Raw genomic sequence first — 22,603 nt, forward strand, 5'->3', positions numbered from 1 at the left:
GTGCGGGGGGGACTACTTTTTAAGCCAACTTTGGGAGAGAGAAACTATAAGAAATGATATATGACTACAAGATTACACCGTTTAGTGCTTTATATATTAATCTTTAAAAGGACACGATAAAGTGAGTGCAGGTTGAGTGTATTTTGAGTGTTGAGTGTTGTGTTTTTACTACGTCGCGGAAGGATCTAATTTTCTCAAAGAGAGAGAGAGGGGTCGACACATCCGCCCAGTTTTCCGATGTTTCATTCCCCCCCCCCTCCTCCTGAGTTGAAAATGGAGTTTGATTAAAGCAGATGTCCAGCAACTTCTCAAGGAAAACCATCACCATCGCTTGCTTTTACTTTCTTTACGCCCTCGGTGTTTGATATTGAAAACCCCCTGTTTTGTGTGTGTGGATGCCTTTACTGGTAAATGACTCGGACACGTTGACGTTGGAGCAAACCGCCGCGGCTGCTTTTTTTTTTCAAGTGTTGTCCTGGACAACAACTGAAGTTGGAAGCGAATGGATGCTCGACAGCCAAACCTGCCAAACCTTACAGCCTTCAACAACATCTTTTGAGGATCTATTATTATTTTTTTGTTGGATCTGTGTGTTTTTTTTTGTTGAAGAGGATGATGGCCCATTTGTTGTGGTCGGATTTTACTTCCAGGGAGGATAAAATGAATCAACGATTGTCATTCCTCCTCCTCTCGATTTAAACCTTTAGATCCAGAGGAAGCGAAGCTAAAAGCTAGCTTCATATATACTTACTTTGGGGCTTTTTACCCTCACAACATCATCAAGGGGACGCTTATAATCTATAGGCAATGCCCCCACATTGCACATCGGTTACTTACCATCCGAAATAAGGGCTTAATTTGTACATTGTGAAGGAAAAATGGTGATATTTGTGGTATTTTATCCCGCCGTCACTGCGTCGTCGATGCTATTGCTAGGATTTGGATCCCCGTGAGGAAAAAAAATGAGTGAAGATTCAACAAATCCAAACAACGAGTGAGTATACATAATAATCTCCATTTTTCATACACATATACATCTCGCAAAACTCACATATCTATCTTCATCTTCATCTTCAATGACATTTCTATAACCTGCTGCTATTTCATCATCTTATACTTTACTATAATATCAACAATAGGTTTGTTTTGGATATAGTTTTAATAGAAAAGCTACACATTATGAGTTTAATACGAGTATAATGTCTGACAACATAGTCAAAAATATAAAAAAAAAACATTAATAATGTTATATATCCAGCTTGCTAACATGTAGGATTCATATTAGGCCACTATAGGTATATGAATGGTTGCCTGCACATAATTTATTTAACAGAGGGGTTATTATGGTGTTATAATAAAAGTTAAAAGAGGGATCACTCGTTATATAGATGTATACACAGTAATAATCTATCTATATATGATTTTTTTATAAGCACATCATGGTTAGAAAACCTTATATTGGACAATCTAGATGTGTATGTCCGCCATGATTTCCGATCATAATCATAAAATGTTTTATATATCTCTTTCTTTTTTTTAATGAATAAACCCTTTCACGAGTCGATTGCGAACAACGTTGATAAAAGCTGAAAGATGCCATTTCTTTTTTTTCTTTTTTTTTTTCTCAATCGCACTCATTTACATATCACAATCTCCATTCATAAAAAAAAAAAAAAAAAAACGCGTTAAAAAAAAAAAGGCGTCGCAGTCACATTAAAAAAAATCATCCCCACCACACACACACACACACACACACACAAGATCAATTCACACACACACACACACGAGGTTGTTTTATATATATTTGTACACGTCGCGCCCATTTCTCGAGTCTCTTTTTGTCGGGTATTGTTTTAATGGGCTGATCCCCCTTGTGTGCGCTTGTTGACAGTCAGTGAGAAATATCTGCTCCGGGAGGTGCTGCGGTCACATGATCCTTCTCCATTCATAAAGTACCTGCCTGCCCATTCACAGCACTGTACACTTGTTTCGCATTGCACCGACGGATATCACACAATGAGCACATTTTTGCTGCGTTTACTGTACAAAATGCACATCACGTAAACACCAGTGCTCAGTCTATATTAGCTGTTTATTTTTAATTCAACCTCACTTATCTCAGAGGATTTTTTTCTTTGATAATGTTATTTGTCACAGAGGAAGTCATATGTCCCCTTTTAAGCCATTTACACAGTGTCATGTTGGAAACACCCATGTTTTTCCCCCCTTTTTCTGTCTATTCTGGCCTAAATGATTGATTTAATGCGTGGAGAGCTTTTGTCCTTGAACTACACTGTTTTTGTGTTTTATGTAACATATGTCATGGAGTTCCTCCTATCATGCCACACCAAATAGATTACCACTCACTCCCATATTGTTTTTATCTCTGAGCATTTATCATGATGTTTGCTGATATTATGTAATAACCTAGCATGTTTTGATGCTATAGTGGGAAAGGGTGCAACCTCAATACATTTTTCTCATCGTGCCAACCTCTAAGTGAGAGAAACCATTCCTGAATTTGCTGGGGGCTCCCTGCAATAAACGTCAGGGACTCTTTTTAAGGCCCCACTTCTTTTGGGAACTACTAGCCAGACAGATCATCAGCTGTGTGTGCACGATACAGTATATATGCTGCTGGGTTTTGTTCCACACTGCATGATGATGGCAAGCAGCTAAGATGGCGAAGCGATCCAAACATTGTTGCTATGATTCCACCACCTTTTCTGGCTGTTGTATGATTCATAGTACTGGAGTTATGAACATAATACAGAGCCCTCGCCTCCTGAGCTGTTTTATATTTGCTGAAGAGAGCCTTTGCTTAAAATGCTCTTATAATGACCCAGCTATTCACACAAAAAAAATATATTTTATATATTTTTTTTAGAATCATTCAGGGATAATCAAAATGTTTTTTCACAGATTGTGCTCTCTTCTGTTGACGAGATGAATTCAGATCTTTGATGAGTCATTTTAGGGATTCACAGATACTGGATCGGATATCGGGACGATACTGACTCAAATAGCTGGATCGGATATCGGTGACAATGGGGTCGATCTATTCAATTCTATGTTTATATACTAAATACATTACATACTGGAATTTGAATTCCTGATCAAGTTTTGACCAATTTGTTGCCGCATTAGGTTTAGGTTTACACTTGAGCTGTAATTCCTGTTCATTTTTCGAAGATTTTTTTTTACCAAGTTGCTGGTGTACGATTTATTATTTTAATAATAGATAACAATTAAGTATTTCTATATTTTTATTGGTCACATTTTGTTTTACAAAGTTAGGAAAGCAATGATTAAGTCAAGCCTGATGTTGCCTTACACATAATAGAATGATCCCAGAGTCACTTCCACACAGTGAGGCATACAGCTTATGAATTAAACACTGGTATCGGATCGGTACTCGGTATCGGCCGATACCCAAAGCCCAGTTATCGCTATCTGTATCGGGACTGAAAAAGTGGGCTCGGTGCATCCCAAAGTTATTCGCTAAATCTTAAAAATTTGTATAAATCCTGGTTCTATTTTTGACTTGATGCTTCCACGTACAAACGTGATAAAAGGAAAAAACATGTGTGTTCTCCTGTAGCTCGCATCATGAACATTTAATTTGAAAATCTCCACAAAATGTGTGACGGGATACACACACAGCACACCCTTAGCTGAGAACATGTTACTTGGCCTCGGCGCAGCTATGTTCACAAGGCTGAAATGACATGAAGGCACATAAAGCCTCGTCAGAATTTGGTTTATGTGTGTGTGGTGGTGTGATGTAAGGCCAGTGTGAATTTTTCAGACGAGGACTACGGTCGTGCTGGGAGAAGTGGGAGATTTATGAAAGTATGTGCAAGCAGTCTCTCTGCTGAATGTCACGCTTATCTAAAATATTTATCTCAACCGAGGCAGGAGTCTGTCGAGGTGCACTGTGCTGGTGCCTTTTATCTGTGTACTGTAGATACTCTCATTGTATACATGATATACGTGATCTTTCTTTAGTTTGTACGGGCCTATACGGACTGCTTTTGCTAAAAATGAATCCCTCATCTTATCGGTGAAGGCCGGTATATTCCTCTGAATGTGTACAGGGTATGGCCTCATTGTTTTAGATTCCTGCAGTTGTGTGCTATTGTCTGTTGCCAGTCAGGTGATTCCTCTCCTCTCTGTGTCCTCTTCCTATCTGTGTGATTGATTTGACAGCTCAGCGTTTTATCTGCCAATGTGGGTGTCGTGATCTTATCACCTGAGGGCTGTTTTGCACTCCCGTTCCTGTTGCAGAGCTTTCCAAACGCATTCCTCCCTAAACAACCCCCATCACGTCCTGAAACGACAAAGGGAGACAGCTACTTCAGCTGTTAGGGCCAGTGCTTTACGGCCGGGGGTAATTGCCTATATCCTGTGGCCCTTATGTTAAGCTAAATAATTTCCTGGACCTTTTTTTTATAGGTGGTATTATTTGGGGTTATTGTGTCAGTTGTTGGATGTGACCTCCGTGAACACTTAGCTTTACTAGCTGGCCTAGTTTTTAACTATCTTACCTTTGACAAAGTCTGCTGAGCTGAACACATCTTTGGTTTTGCTTCTGTATTCTTTTGGGGAAGTGTCGCTTGTGACTACGGTGGTTTACAGAGAAATGTGTTATTTGACAAATATACATACGGGGCGCTTGTAACAGCGTTTTACTTGACTGGTTGCTAGGCATGTGCTCACATTTTTTATTAGATTTAGATGGACATATTGTAGAAGTCAAAGTGTCTTTACATTAAATCTCTCTTTTTCACCTTATTCAGCTACTTGAGGTTGCACAATCCCAAAAGTTTTTTTGCGTACAGAGTATTTATGCCCCAGTGTCTGCTGTCGTATTGTTTGTGTGATTAATGACAATGCTCCTCTGTATAACCAGAGGGCTTGGACCGTCTGTAACTGAGACAAGCCAACAAACTGAACAGGCCTTGTATAGTGGTGGACTGTTCCATTCCCATGGCCAGATTTAGGCCTGGATCCTGTGTATTTTAAACCCGAGCCACTTCCCTCTTATAATTTTCATTTCCTCTTCAAGTATTTTAGGAGCACGCATAAACTGGCGTGAATGTCAGCAGTGTATTTAGAGCGTATTTCAAAGAAAATGTCTTATTTTTAAGACAAAGACACGGCGTGGCCATAAGTAGGCCTACACTGAAAAAACTTGATTCTCTTGTGTCTCCTTCGCGACATCCTGATAGCAATGGCTTTATTTCTTTGTCAAGCAGGGCCCTCTGATGTCCATATCTCGATGCCTCTAAGAAGTGCTTTTAGCACTAAGTGTCTGAATCGTGGATATTGTTTTCAGTTGTGCTGCATGCGGGAGCCTGAAGGCTGGGCCTTGTTGTGAGCTCTTTGCTGCAGCTGGGCCGAGATGGTTCTCTTCCTGCGAGGCCACAGACATAAAAGGGCACAGATGTAAATCCTAAACCTTGTGTCTTTGATTGAGTTTCCAAACACTTTGAAAACAGGAAGGGGTTTCTGTGTGTGTGTGCACACACACACACACACAGTGTGTGTTTATTTCTCTGGGAACATTTGGCATCTGTATGTGTTTCTGGGAGAGATATAGGCCTGGATCATAGCTTTATGCCATCAAATAGATCATTACTGAGTCACGTTTTCAAATAGGATTCAAATTGGAGGCATGTAAGAACATATATTTTTATCTGCTCAGTAACTTTTGATCAGATTTTGTCTTGTCTAGTAGCTATATTTAGAATTTGGAGCTGACTGTTATTGCTTGGTAAAAATGTTTCTTGTTTCTTGTTGTATGGAAAGCTGATTGAATGTGAATCAAATTCTCAAGATGGACTGATAGGTTGGTTTGTGATATGATAATAATGTTATGTTACTCCCAACAACAGGGCATGCTGTGCTGGTTCACAACTTGTCATAGCAGTTTCTCTTTACATCCATGGGCCATCATCATGGTTTGGTGGTTTATCCTTTCCCAAGTTGCGCCTGAGACGTATTGATGGTTTTCTCCCACAGCTAGACGGCTGCCTCGCTCCCTCAGCTTCCCCCTTTGGTTTCAGAGTGACTATGACGAGTAGACGCTCGGGTCCCTGGGGACTACTCTTACATCAAAGAAGACCCGAGACGCAGCAGTCGAAGTTTGCGGTTCCTCTTTTTTCTTTTTGGTAATGGCAAGCGCAAGGTTTTAATTTTCCCAAATGCTTGTGGTTCAAATTAAGATCATCTCAATATGTGGCTTTGATTGATGTTTGAGAATAGTTTTTTGGCATTCGATATGCATGTGGGATTATTGTGATTTATAGTGCCACGGCGCAGCGGCACCTAGAACATTGTTGTTGGGGTTGCAGGCCCAATCCAGTAATAGAGGGGTTGGTTAGAAAATCAATGTTAGAAACGCCGTGTGAGCGAGCAGCTTTGACATTCATTTGCTGTTTTAGGTCTGATCTTTGGTTTTGGGCTACAGGCTAATTTGACCCACTAACTGCCTGTCTGTGACGGATGCTACCAGAAGTGACTGTGATCAGTTAATTCGTCGTCATATTAGGTGGTATTTCGGCGAAAAAGGATGGTGGTAAATTTGAAGCGTAGAATCGCTGTGTGGTGCAGCAGCAGCAGCAGCAGAGTAGGCTTGTTCTGTTTTTTTTTTTTTTTTCCTGAGTCAGTTGGTAGCTAAGCTGAATGTTCTTGTGAGGGAGATGACTCACCAGCAGCCTGAGGTGTTGAGAAGAGATAGGGCAAAATTTCTCTTTCACTTCTCTTTCTATAGCCAACGTATTAGTTTTCACTGCAGCTAACGTAGCCGGCTGCCTGTTGGTGTTTTCTGCAGGCCCCGTTATTAGTTCTGTTTTATTAATGGCCAACCGACAGCGCCTTCAAAAGCGTCTTGTTCTGGCCTTATGTCATAATTTGCACTGCATCCATGTTGGGTCATGTTGCTGTTTGTTTTCAGTGTGTCCGTGCCCTTGAGTTTGCCACTGGTTATTTAGGGGATTTGAACCGTGGCTAATTGGCCGGCTAGTTTGCACCGTTCAGATTAGATGCACTGCTGGAATCGACGGTCGAGTCCCAGATTGCATGTTATTTATTTCTTCAATGAGGCGTGAGCAAAGCAAAAAGGAAAGTGCACCACTTTATCCTCTTATAACTTTAGCTCCAAAGTTGCCATCTAGGTTTTTTGTTTGTGGTGGATTACATTTTGCATTCAAATATTACATATTTTTTTTCTGCTACATTACATCTACTAGCCTTGGACTTGTGTTTTTGGGCAAGTTGATCTGCACTGAATACATGAAGGCTTCTTGCGTTTTAGGTGAGGCTAAAGCTGTTGAGGAAATGTAAAAGTAGCATATTTTCTCTCTAAGATAACAGCTGTTGAAGATAGCCACACATTTGAGTAAGAATAGATAATGAGTCACACCCAGAGTAGCTTTTCACGCCACCATCCATTCCCCTCCTCTACTTTCCTAGTGATTGCTTTCCTTTTGGAGGATAATCTATAGAATCGGATTGGGATAAGTAGCTTGTGTTTATTTTCCCAATGATATTTTAATGATTTGCCCCCCCCACCCCTCCTGAAAAGTCCTACAAACCAAAGTGGTCTAGTGGAGCTTGACCGAGCTTGACAGCCTTCCTCCGGTTTTGATACAGGGGAGAGATGGGGAGGAAAAGGGTCGATGGAAAAAAGAGGTGGGGAGGAGGAGGAGGAGGAGGAGTGGGGGGGCTTTTCTCCCCTTTTCTGATGCTAATGAAAGGAGGAATGGTTTTCCAGCTTTTAGCTTGCAGAGTGTGTCTCCCCTGCAGCATGCTCCGCTGCCTGGACATTGTGGGAGGACAAAACTCCAGGCCCGGGATCCAATAACGTGAAATTTCAGCAGAGAAGCGGCCATTGTGTGGAGAGAGGCAGCCGGGGAGGGGTTGGGTAGAAGGGGGAGACGGAGCGGAGGAAAGGGAGGGTGACTTGGCGAGCACCCAGGGCTCAGGCCACATCCTTTCTCTCTCTCCTCTCCTCTCTGCACTCCTCCTCTTCCTTCTCCTCCTTCCCTTCTTCTCCCCCCCCCCAACCCACCCCCTCCTGTCTTTCTTTCAATACCCCCCCTCATACCCCCTCCCCTCCACCACTCCCCTCTGGGGTGGGAAGCCCAAGGCTGAGACAGGAGCAAAGCATGATGGCATGCTGGAGCCCAGTGAGCCATGGGCCGGAGCAGCAGACAAACGGCCACTTTGTCAACTTGGGAAATGGTTGTCCCAGGATCCCCCTTCTCCACCGCACACTGGAGCAGCCGGCCTCGAGGCCCAGGCCTGCCTGGTCTGCACGTGCTCCCCCATCACGCCTCCTCTCCTCTTCTCTTCTCTTCTCATCTCTTCTCTTCTCTTCTCTTCTCTTCTCTTCTTCACAATTCACTTCAAGTGGAAGCTGAATTCTAATTTAAAGCTGCAGTGGGTAGAAATGGAGCAAATATGATTAATAAAATATTTTTTATAAAACGGTCACTATATCCTGACAGTAGTGCATGAGACAGGTAATCTGAAAAAAAACAAAATCATGTGCCTCTGTGTCCTCCAGTGTCCTCCAGTGCTCCTAATGGCATCTGCAGGATTTCACAGACCGGAAGGAGGAAAACAACCAATCAGATCTGATCTGGAGTCTGCTGTCTATGAGCAGCTGTCAATCACTCACGAACTCTGATCAAACGGTCAAACTAGGCAGCGCTGGTCAAATATGAATCAATATTATGTTACCTTAATGCCTATTTCTCAAATGTTTGCAGAAACATCTTGTAGTGTACTGTTTAGCTGTAAAATGAGAAAGTTTGTGACTCAACAGCCATGTTGAGATCAGTTGAGGAAATAGCAAGCGCCACCCACCAGCTGGAGCACAGCCAATGGGAACGCTCTCTCTCTCTGAAATGACCTGTGATGAATGACCGTCTCCCGTCACGAGCTAGATTTTTTAAAGCCTGAAAACAGAGCCATGAGGAGGTGCAGAAGTCTAGTTATCTCTCAGAACACTTGAATTACAATATGCTAAAAAAAGGTTATTATGGAATATTTGCCCAGTGATGTTAAAAACATTCTGCAGGTTTAAGTCATGGTGTTTTCTGTTTGCGCTTTGCTTTCACTTTAAGTGAGGTTTGAAGTAGTAAGATACAGTTAATTCTCTTATTTGCTGCATATCATATTGTATAAACGCCATAAAATGCACATCTTATTTGTGAATAGAAAAGACCATATTCAGATGCGGATGGGAGCTGTTGATTGTCACCTTGGTCTCCACCCTGTTCCCATCCACCAGCCTCCTCCTCCTCCTCCTCCTCCTCTCCCCACACAGTCCTCCGTTACACTCTCACCCCTCCCTCTGTTTTTCTCTCCTGCTTTTGGTCGGAAATGAAGTCAGTCATCCAGCAGAATAACTTGGAATAATTTGGAATGGGGGGGCTCCTTTCTCTCTATCTCCCCCGCCCTCCCCCCTTCTTTCCCCCGCTCGCAGGCCCAGGCCAGCTGATCTGCTTCCGCTCTCAATTGTGTGTCCAGTCGACTGTGTGCTCCCAGCAAGGGGCGTGGAGGCCAGCCTTTGTCTCCAACGTCCCACTCTGAACTGTGTGTGAATGTGTGTGTGTGTGTGTGTTGCAGCAGGTTGCACTCAAATATCTTTTTGGACCACTTACTGTTTAAGAAAAGAAAGATTTTTTTTATATATGAGGGAGAAAAAAGGAGCTTTTTAAACCCCTGATTTAAAGATTTTGTTAAATGGATCTAGTACACTTGTTTGCTGGTTGAGTTTTTGTCCAGACTGCTACTTTAGAGATTTGAATTATTGACCATTTAGCTACAGTAAATATGAGTTTTAGGTATGTCACAAATGAGGTTGACGTGCTAGATGCAAAAATGTGCGTATACACAGTCCACTTAACTTCCTCTCTGGGCCCAGCCCCCCTCCCTGTGAGTGTCATGGTTGCTGGCATGTGTGTGATGGTAGGTCTGAAGGGTCAGGCCCTGGTCATTGTGCCCTGGTCATGGCTGAGCGACACCACCGCCTGCCTTCTGTTCACCCCAGGGACCCCTGCCTGACTGACAGCCCCTCCTGCACCCATCACCCACATCCTTTATTGGGGGCCGTAGAGGGGTGTAACAGCAGCAGTATTTCCCTCTTTTACTGCCTGTTATACTGCTCAAAAATGCTTTTTTTTTTCTTGTTGTGGCAGGGGTTCTCGTCGTGTAAGGTTAAGCCCTGTTTTGAGGTGTAACCAGAAAGGGTGTTGCTGGGAGGTTGCAAGGGGGAAGTTATTTTGTGGTTGTGTTTTTCTGTCTGTCTCCCACGGACCAGTTAGTGTTTAAGCTCGAGGGCAGCACGTGAGAGAGAGAAACAGACTTTTTTGTGACATGAGTCCATTTAGGTTGATAAGAGATTCATAATGTTGGTAATCCGATAAATTCTGTATCTGTTATTGTCCAGCCCCGCCGTCCGTCATTTGGTCACGTTTATTTGATTGGCAGAACAGTTGCTTATTTGTTTTTGGAAAGATTCACTCATTGGGTGGCAGAAAAATCACAATATCATATTTGAAAATGTCCTTGGAATTATGAAGATTATAATAAGGAGTAAAAGACTTCCAGTGTTGTCCACTTCTGTTTACAGCGTGACTGACGAAGCTTGCTAAGAATGTAGACAGATTGGCAAGGCATCATCTTTGAACAGGCAGTAGTGTGGCACAGCTCATCATTGAAGGATTTGATAGCCATTCAGTCCGACCGAAGGATTTGTTTGGATGTATCGATTTGTGAGGAATCATGGGAAGGTTGAACCGAGGAAAAACAATTAAAGACACAAAGAATATTTGATAAATTAGAAGTATAGATAGCAATTAGATTGATCAATCACTCAGCAAACGGACAGATGCATGCCAAATAACCTTGCTCGGATTTGAAGCAGTAGTAGTAGCAGAAGTAACTCGGCAGCATTATGAAAAACTGCATCAAATTTCGAAAAAATACATTTTGGAAAATTACTCCTCAACCCTTCCTTCCCTTTTAAAGGAAACCAATATGCTCGCAGCTTGAGTATAACCATACAAAAGTACCATCAATCAGCTAAGCTTTGGTCGCCAACCAATCAAATATCACTCCCCTAGACCCATATTACAAATATTTATTTTTCTGCCATTAAGAAACTAACAGAAAACATTTTCTTCCATAAAAATATGCTAGGGACATTGGACTAAGGGCATGGAATTTTATCGGTTGGGGATTAACAAGTCACATCATATTTGATAGATTGTCATTCCGCAATAGAAGCGACTGAAAACGAGACGCTTTGACATTTCATTCATTTGGAGTCATGTTTTGTTTCTGGCCACCTGATGAATGCAAGTCCAATATTCACTATTTTTTAGCTCTATTTTTTGGTCTCTACCAACTCCTGAGGGAAATATCTGGCTCTTTAGTTGCTAAATGTTCACCGGCTAGTTGCTAACTTTGTCCGTCTGCCGTTTGGTGCTGAGCAGGTAGAGTACAGTGGGTTTATCGGATCACTGAAAAGGACATTATGAGAGCAGTGAGAGTGAACCAAAACAGCAAAGTTGTGGCCTGGATGGTTAAACAATGAACCAAAAACTCACTATAAAGCTGCGTAAAGCCGAGGGGAGCTTCATATTCGGGTGATACCTCTGTAGGTTCATCACTACCAGTGACCCCTTTCATATTGTCATGTCATACATTGTTATTCTAAAAAAAATACTGATTATAGCCGCTTTAAAGACGCAGTTAAATTGGTTTAAGTTAGTTGCTGGGGATGTGTGGCAATGATGTTCAATATGTTGTTAGAAATGAATGCAGGCTTTTCATATATATTGATAAAATTGTACATTTGTCTTTTGCGTTTGTGTCTGTGTGTGACTGAACAGACCAGAATTGGCCTGAATGAAGAGTGTTTATTTTTGAGTTTCCAGTATTTATCAAACTTTAGTTAACCATAACCAGGTGCCAGGATATCAAAGCTTTCACGTAAAGGAAAAAAGTTTCAGATTTAATGCTCACTGGCTTTTGGATTAATTACTAACCAATAACCTGGGCACTGAGGTTTGCCAAGGGCGTGGAAGGCAGGGGGGCAAAGGTTAGCGTTATGGAGTAGGCCATGATTTAGAGAGGAGAGGCAGTAAGGGGAGAGGACGCAGCCGTTCTTCTTTTAGAGCAGGAACTACTAGTTAGTGACATTTCTCTTAATCACTGATTCATATTTGGCCACTATCAGAGGAGAAATTCTTTAGAAAACGTTTCAGGCCCTGTGACGTAATCTTCCTCGGTCAACCCGGACGTCGGCCAGAGAGCAATGTGTCACACAGGAAGACATCCGGCAGTCACATTCTTCACTGTCCTCGCCCGTTTTCTGTCAGCTCTCAAATCTTCCCCAGTCTTTAATATGTTACCAGGAGTTTTCTGCAAAACGCTGCCCTCAGCACACCCTGACCTTTGTCATTTCCGGTGGCCCGATGCAAGCCTGTGTTATCTAATCAGGGAAACATCTGACTCTAAGTGAAGGGACAGAGAGGCAGAGGAGAGACAGACGAATGGAACGAGGATATAGATGTAGAATTATGATGTATAATTAATAGTCAGTATCAAAGTATGATGTGATACAGTCTACTGATACACTGGGAGCGTTATAGCTTCAGATGTGATATTGTGGTAGAGGTCCTTTTATATATTTGGATTATTATACTATATAATAGTTCAGCCTTTTTTTCAGTTTGTGGCTTTTTGACATTTGAACAATGACGCATGCGTTTATGTTGCTGTATGTTTGAAAAAAACCTAAACCTCCCCTATGATTCATTCTCGCTTTGTCGTTTTATTAGTATGTTTTCCTTCAGTTCCGTAGATAACATTATAGGTAACCGTTTATTACGCCGTGATTCAAAGCGGCAGTACAACAGTATCATCGGAAATAAGAAAAGGAAAGAAGTCGACGTGTGCTTGAGGCGCTGTCATGTGCTGTCTAGTTTGAAACCACCTGCTTCAGGGGGAAAGTTTAAAAATCAGCAGCAGCCAGAGCCTGAACTTGACCATATGGTCAGTCACCCTCTGGTCGGGGTTAAACATACACTGACAGCTTCAGACTTCAGAAATCTTAGCCAGTAGTCTGTTATATAATGCACTGAAACCAAAATTGAATGCTTGACTTTGCTCCTTCACGTTCTATTTTTAGCTTTGTTGCAGATTTTAGACTAGCGTGTTGCTAGTAGCGGCTTCTGAAACCAGCCAGATTTCCCCCGTAGTTTGATTTAATCTCAATATCAGAGTAGTTTCTGGTGTAATGTGGCATGTGGTGAACTCTTAACGTTTTAAAATTGTTGGACAAATGTGATGTAGACATTTCAGACCAATCTCCTCGCTTTATCTTATCTGTATGTCTGTATGGTGTGTACCGTTTTGTGTAGGCTACGTGTACTGTACTAGGACTGGTTTGTGCTGCGGTTCAACTGTATTATGTTGGCTGATATTTCATATTTTTTATATTTCATATCTATTTTTGATAGTGTTTTTGTAATCCAAGTGATATAAAAGGTCACCAGAAAAGACCCCGAAACATTTTAAATGCTCATTACTACAGATTATGTTCACTAAACCATTTTTTCCCTGTCTGCTCTTGCCCTCTTTTCTTATTCCTTCCACCCTCCCCGTCTTCCTCTCCTTCCTCTCCTTCCTCCACAGTGACAGTTATGCGCGTGTGAGAGCAGTGGTCATGACTCGGGATGACTCCAGTGGTGGGTGGCTTCCCCTGGGGGGCGGAGGCCTTAGCTGTGTCACCGTCTATAAGGTCGGCCGGGCGGAGGACAGCGGCAGCACCCACAGCGGAGGCAGCGGAGGAAGCAGCAGCAACCTCAGCCCCTGTAGCTCCAGTCCCAGTCCAAGCCCCAGCCCCAGTCCCAGCCCCATCGCTGTGGAGTTCCACATCAGGGGCGAGAGGCTCAAAGACAAATTGGTAAGGGAACCCTATAGCTCGTAATGTGGAAATGTAGCTACGCTGCGTAAATACCATACATGTAACTAGCTGGTTGATGTGTTTACATCCTCGGTTATTTAGTCATTCCTTCTGATTCAGGTGCACAAACCGGAGATGGTGCATTCTCTTGGATGAGATCACCCCGAGCCCCCCTTTCCCAGACTCCCCCCTCTCTCTCTCTGTCTCAATCACACACTCACACACAGGAAGTGGTTGTTTGGCTTTCCTCCATGGCGCAGGTATCTGAAAATAGGAGCGAACTGCGTGATGCTGTGATGCATGATGATATCATCAGGGAGAAGGGCAGATTACTCAGGAGAAGAGAATGTGGGATGAGGGATGTGGGAAACGCACAAAGAGCTCGGAAGGGACCAAAACGGTGGAATAGGGGCTGGAAATTCACGCTCACTCCGGTTTTCCATGAGTATACAAGGATTTGCCTACCTTTTTATTTTTATGAGCATTTCCTTTTTTCTTGATGTGTGATGTAAAGACTGTGTGTGTCAGTAAATGAAGCCAGGAAAATATGTTCCTGGTTATACTAACAGTAAAACTCCCCCCAAATGTCTATGTGTATAACGCTATCTAGAGTTAATATAGTTAAAACGTGAGGAAAACGTATGTAGAAAAAATTATGATTTAATTTTAAAAAGCAGAATATTTTGTAGTATGGCTACAATTAACAATTATACTAATTTTCTAGTCAGAAAATGCTGAAAAATGCCCAACAACATTTTCTCCAGAGCTCAAAGGTGACATAAACACGTTGCTTGTTTGTCCAACCAACAGTCGAAACCCCGAATACATTCACTTAACTATCATAGAAGACAGAAAAGCAACAAATCCTCACATCTGAGAAGCGGGAAACAGCAAATGTTTAGAATTAGAACAAATAATTCGTTATCAAAATAGCTGCAGATTGGAAAGTCTTAAAAAATCTACAAACTAAGCATTATCAATGCAATGCAGGTTTTCCTTCCAACTCTGTATTTGGATATGGATGCAGCTGGGTCTGTCGCAACACAATACAATATTGTATGCTACTTTTTTAGGCCGATTTTTAATTCAACAAAATAAAAATCAATATGCAGTAATATTTGAGCCTCATCAACATTTACAGGATCAAACAAATTATCAACCTTTACAAGCACAATATCAGAGGTTGCAGTAAAGGATGTCACAATACCAGAAATTTAGTAGTCGATACCAATACCAGTACCAGAGAAATTACACGATCCTCGATACCAATTTGATAACACGGTAAAAACAAAAGTAAAACTATAAATCCCATGTACTTCAACATCAGCTCCTTTATTACCGTTTGCATACTGGTTTTTGTTAGGCAGCTAAACAGGCCATAATTCCATCTCTATTATCTATTTTAGATTGCTGTGAAAACATCTCCGTCAAACAACTGGATTTATTCAAGTTTCTCGCCAAAAAATACATTTTTACAAGATTACATTTTGAACATGATAACGTTCGAATTTACCTTCGACCAACAGAGCCTGAATGCATCATAATGTGCATCAACGGCACCTCCCGTGTTGAAATCGGCAGGACGAGAGCTAGTTAACGTTAGCTGTTAGCAGCCGGTAAGCAGCACAGTGACGTGACGTGACATTTTCTGAAGTATTGGTGAACGTGACATCCCTAGTTGCAACAGAACCAGCAGTATAGGGCTTCAATCACAGATAGTGAAATGTCCTACAGCAGTGGAGCATGTGGAGCTCACTCATTATTAATGTCTACTTACTAACATGTTAAATAGTTGTGAGTTTTTACACATATTTTTTGGCAACATGTACACACATAACCTGCAAAGTGCATGGTCATTCTGTTTCCTCACAAAGTTAACAATGCTTCTAAAGATCAAGTTGTATTTAATCCTTCTGGCTTTTGCTTGAGTTGCTGTAAAGCTCATGATCTTCTTGTCACAGACTCATTCTGTGTTGTAGATCTAAAACAGATCCAGTAGATGCTCTGGGATAATCCTGGTCTGTGGTAATGAGAGTGTAAATCTGTGTGTGTGTGTGAGAGAGAGAGAACTGTCTGTCAGATGTCAGCAGACCGATGAGGCCACCGTGATGCTAAGAGACTGAAGATCCGACATTAGAGGCTTGTTACAGCAGGGCATCTAAATCACCTTTTTTTTAAAATCTTCTTTGATTGAACTCATTTTATGTTTACGGCTTGTTTGTGTTTTGCGCGTTGCTATCCAAGTGTGTGTGGCACAGGAAAGGGTGTGACGGGAATGCTGTTGTTCAGACGCGGGGTATATAGACATGGCTCAGAGACCCCGGCAACTGTTCTGGGGATGTGGTAAAAACACCCCTATCACCGCCAGAGTCTACCCCCAGCCACCACAACAAACACCCAGCCATATGTAGGTCTGTCGGGATGCCACCCAGTGCCATGGTGCTGGCGTCAACCGCAGCGCTACCGACAGTCTGAGGGCATCAGAAGAGGAGCGGCAAGAGCGATGAGTCCCATGAAAACAACAGCAACAGAGAAAACCACATAAGAATATGTTAGCTGTTGTCGGAAAGAAAAACGCAGGGCAATATCAGTACTTGTTACCACAGTATTGTCTAAAACAGTAACGACAGTGTTTTGATTTCAGAGGTAAATGAAAGACCATAATTATGTTGTATGAGTGATGTTGAAAACTGAATGTTTGTAAGGCTGTTTGGTTTGATTTGTTATGTCTAAAGCACAGAAAAAGGAAAATGCTGCTCCATGTTTTTAGCCAATTTCTTCCGTTGTTTTAAGGGATATAATTTCAGTGTTTTAATTCAGCACAGAATTGGACAGAATAGAAAAGCACAATGACATCTCCCCATCCCTGCTAGGAGCTAGATAGAGAGAGAATAAACAGATCAGAGATGCAGTTATTTTGAAAATCACAAAGGCACGATTCCAGCTGGTAGAAAGAAATGAGGTGATCGGGGTGCATGAGATATGAGAGGAATCAGGGAAAGAGATGTGTGTAGTCAAAGAGCAGGAAACAGAGGTGGAGCCAGAGAGACGGGAGACGGAAGAGGTGGAGGGGATCTGTCTATAAGCGCAGTGATGCGGCACAGAGTGTACTGGTGATGACTCAGCTGGCTCTCCATATAGCTACCAATCACTCTCCTCCTTGCCCCCTCCCTCTCTCTCCCTCTCTCTCTCGCTCTCTCTCTCTCTCTGTCTCTGTCTCTCTCCTTCACTCTTGATTCTCTGACTCTCTTTAAAAACTACAGATCTAATTGGTTGATGATTACTTACCATGCTGGCTCTTGGATTATGACAAATCTCTGGCTAAGCTCTCACCTCGCTTCCTGACATTCATAGTCTGTGACTCCCTCTGATTGATACAGCTGTGAATGTGATGTAGTCCAGGCTTACTCTAAAAGGGCCCCACTTGGTACAGTTGTTTGTTTCTACTGTTGATCTTATCATTTGATTGTTTTGACTTATCTTTGCTAGAATAAGATGCTTTATTAGTAGGGGAGGGTGTAAGGAAATATCGATACACATGAGTATCGCGATATTATGTTTTGCGATACTGTATTGATTTCCCAAAAAACTACATTTTATACATGTAGTGGTGGTGTATCTATACTATGACAGGTTTCCTAAAATTAGATTTGTGAAAATGCCAATATATCGCCTTGCTTAAGTATCGCAATATGTCGCAAAATATTGAATCGTTACCCCTGTGTCGTGATACGTATCGTATCACCAGATTCTTGCCAACACACAGAGCTATTTATTAGCTGGAAGTCTTTTTGTGAATGGATAAATATCAACCAATGCCTCTTACTAAGCCTTCAGTCAATATTATAGCATGCTTCTATACTGTATGTATATTTCTGATACACCAATACACAGCAATTTTTTTATATGCTCAAAACATACAATATTTTATTCCAAGATTGTTAAAAAATGATTATTACAATTCTGATGGCAGAGGCAGCGCTCATAGATTGTAGCCTGATTTCTCCCGCTTGGTTTCTTGTATGCATGTAAACGTAGTCTCTCTCTATCTTCCCCCCATTTCCGCTCTCACGCTATCTTTTCACTACTCTCTGCACGTCTCACCTCCGTCTGTCTCTCCGTCTCCGTCCCCTCTCCTCTCCTCTAACATCTCCAGCCTCTGCTCTGTTTCTGTCGGGGCTGGCTCCTCCTCCTCCTCCTCTTTTCTCTGAGCGCAGTGTGGAATGCGGTGTTAAGTATCGTCCTTCCATGCAACTGTGATACTTCCTCCTCTGTCGGCCTCGCCGTGCGCTCACCTTACCTGCTCCGGCTCCGTTCAGTCTCGCCTCCACAATCAGCCCCAGAGGCCAGCCCCCCCCCCCCACCCCCCCGCCCACCCTCCATTCTCCTCACATCCATCCCTCTCTTCTTCCCTCCCCTTATCCACTAGCTCTGGATAAACACACAGGCTTAACCTTTGCCCCTGCTTTTTCTTGGGGAGGCATGTATGCAACAGTGACATGAGGACAGATATTGTGAGACGCGTCTTCCGCATGCCCGAAAAACGATACGTTTAAAAATGGTACACAAAAAGCATCTCTCGCTCAGACATTCAGAATGAAATGTGTGCACCCTCTCTGACACGCATATCGCATATCGGCAACCTCCTCGTACAGCTGCCACGTGTCAACCTCTTAAAGCGTGCATGTTGTTGACTGTTGTCCAGATCGACGGGGAACGGTGCCATCTGCTTTCACTAGACCAGTATTGGTTTGTGCGCCCGCGAAGATGCACAGTGTAGCGCTCGGGTCATTGAGCTTTTCATCACACCAGCTCCTGCGCTCACGCTTTCTCTCACGCAGATCACCAATGCGCACGCTCACACATTCACACCCCATTAAGCCACCTCTCGTGCACGTCGGTAGAAAAAAACCTCAAAGACTGTAATGGCCGTCTCTCATTTCATTTAATCTGCCTAGAGGAAGGCCGGGAGGCGGCCCAGTAGCCCTGATTAATAATAGGCTTTGGAAACACAGTCTCTCTCTGCCACACACTTGGGCTGCCTGGCTCCAAAACATACTCACCCCCTCCACCCACCCACCCCCCCTTCTTCTGCCACCACCACTGCTCTCCAACTTTATCATCATCTGTAATGAAAACCCCACCATTTAGAATGTGTTTTACAAATTATCCGAAGAAGTATGTGAAATTATTGGGTTTAGGGATGATTTTTTTTGGTTCTATTTTTGGAGTTGTGTGTAGTTCCAGATGCAGGCCTCTACTCTCAATCTCTTTCCCTCTATTCCATACTCATGTTGCTGCGGAGTGATTGAATGTGGCACATTTAAACAACTTAGGATGAGGAGTAAGATGAAGGATTTACACGTGTGTTCCCCAGCGAGTTTCATCATTAAACCTTTTAAACGGCGCAGCTGCCAGTCTGCATTCTAACTTTAGCCTGACCAAATGTATATATATATATATATATATATATATATATATATATGCCTTGTTTCACTCTCAAACTGTGTGTGTGTGTTTGTTGCCAGGTGGTGCTGGAGTGTGTCCTGCAGAAAGACCTAGTATACAACAAGGTCAACCCCATCTTCCACCACTGGAGGATCAACGACAAGAAGTTCGGACTGACTTTCCAGAGCCCCGCTGACGCCCGCGCCTTTGACCGGGGTGTACGTCGGGCCATTGAGGACATCAACCAAGGTGTGTGTGTGTGTGTGTGTGTGTTAGCGGGTCGTTAATGGTGCATGCATGTGTGCGAGTTCAAAAACAAAACACCAGGTTTGTTTGGAATCCCCTCTCAGGAGGTTGCACTATACTATGTGTGCTGGCAGCCGTCCAATATGTGTAAAACGATACGGGCGTATGTGTATGAACATGGCATGCATTCTGTTAGCGGCCTGTATTGCTGCCTGTTTGTCATTGGCTTGTAATGGCTGACCTAGCATCTGTTCTAGGAGAGATGCATAGTGTTGATTAGCGTTGATGACTTCCCCCCACAGCTACCTGCTCACTCACCCAAGCATGACCCCTCCTGTGTTATCTTATCAGCGCCAGCTGCCCAGATAAACTCCCCACTTCCTGTAGAGACTGGCAGGGCAACACAGTGGGTGATTTAGGACAGGGGTTGGGAGCGCTGGTAAGAAAGAGGGGCGGCAGGAGTTGGGACACACTGAATGGGTGGCAACCTGAGATAGGGGCAGAGCTTTAGTCAGGAGAAACTTGACCAGGTTGGGCTTTTGTGCTGCTCAAGTTTGAGGACTGGCTAGTCTAGTCTAAAAAAAAAAAAGGTAGAGTTTGGTCTGTCTGTGCTCAGTGTGGCATTCATACAACTCTTTTTTTTAAAGCTAAACTAGATATTACACTTGGGTGGAGCTGGGTCTCTGAGTTTAGTTAGCTGCTTTGGGTCCTGATAAGCAATATTTTTCAGTACAGTGCCAGAGGTTGCAAAGTCATCCAATTAGCAGGAGAATCGCCAGCTCAGCAATCTGCCACCCAGCCCCGTGTTACACAAGAGGCTGGCTGGCTGGCTGGCTGGGGAGCTATAATCTCCTTTACTCTCTAGACCTGGGAACCCTGGGGAGCGTAGAGGAGGTACAGCAGAACGTATCGTAAAGGCTTATCACCGCCAGGCATCAGTCGCCTCTTGCCCACAAGCGTTTATCTGAGATTTGTACTTCCTGGGCACAAGTCCACACACAGTCTAGGTAAAAGGTAAGCATGGGCAACAACTGTAGCGCTGCCTTTGCAAATAGCTCTGACCCGTGGCTATAAACACAACACTATATTAATGTGAGGATGTCATATTGGAGGTCAGGGCTGCTTGGTTGGTGTGAGAAGCTAGTTGGCTGTTTTACTGAATTTGATATATAGTAGATTGGCAGAAGATTAATTTTGATAATCTAAAATGCCCAAAATGTAGTACTTCCAGCCTCTCAAATATAAATATCTGCTGGGTTTCTTAGTTAGGTTTCCTTTTGTGATAGCAAACTGAGAATTTTGGGATTTAGAGTGTTGGTCGGACAGCAAGCGATATGAATGTTTTTCCCCATTTTCTGACATTGCAAGTTTTTTCTCCAAACGAGTAATAGACAATAATAGTTAAAGGTGCTAAGTGCGGGATTGGGAGCATTTCTGCTATGCTTCCATGATGACGCTGTCAGTTGGGACGGCGTTATCAGCTGTAACCGCCGTATGAGAGCAGTGCAGAGCGGCGGCCGTGAGCTAGCCAGTGGCCCGCTATGTAAACAAAGCACAGAGAACTCAGATTACAACACACACACAGGGAGAGGGACTTCATTGTCTGCTCAGGTAGACATTACTCCACTATACCTTTACATAGCTAATAGTTGTTTGCTGCTATATTAATGCTCTGGATATCGTATAGAGCACCTTTCCTAGTTCACATAACAGAACATAGCATTCATAAATGCTTCGGGAAGAAGGTTGAACGTCTCTGATAGCTGGTCAGTGTGATTAAACACGTTCCCCTCACCTCACCCAGAGGCTGTACAGTGTCTGTCTGCTAGTAAATGCTTCAACTCTTTCCTGTGAATGTCAGCTAGGGCAGGTGATGGTGAGTTTCGTTTCCCCAGTGCCTGCCTGCACTTCTCTCTCCCTCTCTCTCTCTCTCTCTCTCCCTCCCGCCCCTGCTGTCCTCTCGTCCCTCCGCTCTCCTTTCTCTCCTGGCATCTTTCTGTATTCTGCCAGTGTTGTGTAATGCCTCTCTTCAGCTCAGGCAGGCAGGTTCTTCTGTATTCTTGTTGCATCGTTCTGCTGCTGGACTGCTGCGTGAATGTGGGGGGGGGAGAGGCAGAGAGAGAGAGAGAGAGAGAGAGAGAGAGAGAGAGAGAGAGAGAGAGAGAGAGAATATGTTTTGCCTGTGTGTATGTGTGCACACGTGTGTGTATCAGTCTTGCAGTCCTCTGTTGCCATGGCAACGCCGGGCACATGGCTCAGGCAGCTTCGCGGCCCAGCACTGCCAGAGTCGTGCTGCAGGAAGCCTCTTTCTTTCGGTGTAGTGGAGAAATGCATACAGACACACACACACACACACACACACACACACACACACACAAACACCTTTCTCCATGTGATTCACAGACAGACTGACAGACTGATGGACAGACTGGGTCGAACACAAGACCAGTGAGTTCTTCTGTCCTCTGTTTTGCTGCGTTCCCTCCCTGAATGCAGCAGACAGACTCAAAATGAGGCCTCAGTGATCCTAATTAAGTGAACCTAAGTTTTAAAAAGAGCCTCTTGATGCCCCAGGTACAAACAGTTTCCCCTTCATCCCAGTGGAAATGGTTTAATCCCTGTTTTCCGCAACATTGCCAAGACAGACCATTTTCTCTTCTATTAAGTTTCTTTAACAGTGTTTTCTTTTATCGTGAAAATCAAGTGCTAGGTTTGCTGTAGTTTCTGTAGACATGCACTAGTGTCGTATGTTTACTAAGGCATGGGAAAATCACAATACTGGTCTAATCTGTCTATCAGTACCTGTAAAGTGATAATTATAGTAAATAGTACTTTTTTTTAATATTAATCATGCAACTGGAAGTACACAGGCATAACACACATCATACTGACCTAAACCAATATCCTTTACAGTACTAATCA

The 22,603-nt window shown here is 43.1% G+C and overlaps 1 protein-coding gene across 1 annotated transcript in view; it reads left to right on the forward strand.

The window, feature by feature from the left end:
- The window catches only part of spred1 (sprouty related EVH1 domain containing 1), a 37,534-nt gene continuing 14,931 nt past the window's right edge, over positions 1-22,603 (forward strand). The window contains exons 1-3 of the mRNA XM_037746294.1: positions 1-994; positions 13,717-13,987; positions 19,516-19,684. Of these exons, the coding sequence (XP_037602222.1) occupies positions 963-994; positions 13,717-13,987; positions 19,516-19,684 (472 nt within the window). The 5' untranslated portion in view covers positions 1-962. The remainder of the gene's footprint in view (positions 995-13,716; positions 13,988-19,515; positions 19,685-22,603) is intronic.

The sequence above is a fragment of the Sebastes umbrosus genome, chromosome 16 (genome assembly GCF_015220745.1).
Source record: "Sebastes umbrosus isolate fSebUmb1 chromosome 16, fSebUmb1.pri, whole genome shotgun sequence".
Taxonomy (NCBI): Eukaryota; Metazoa; Chordata; class Actinopteri; order Perciformes; family Sebastidae; genus Sebastes; species Sebastes umbrosus.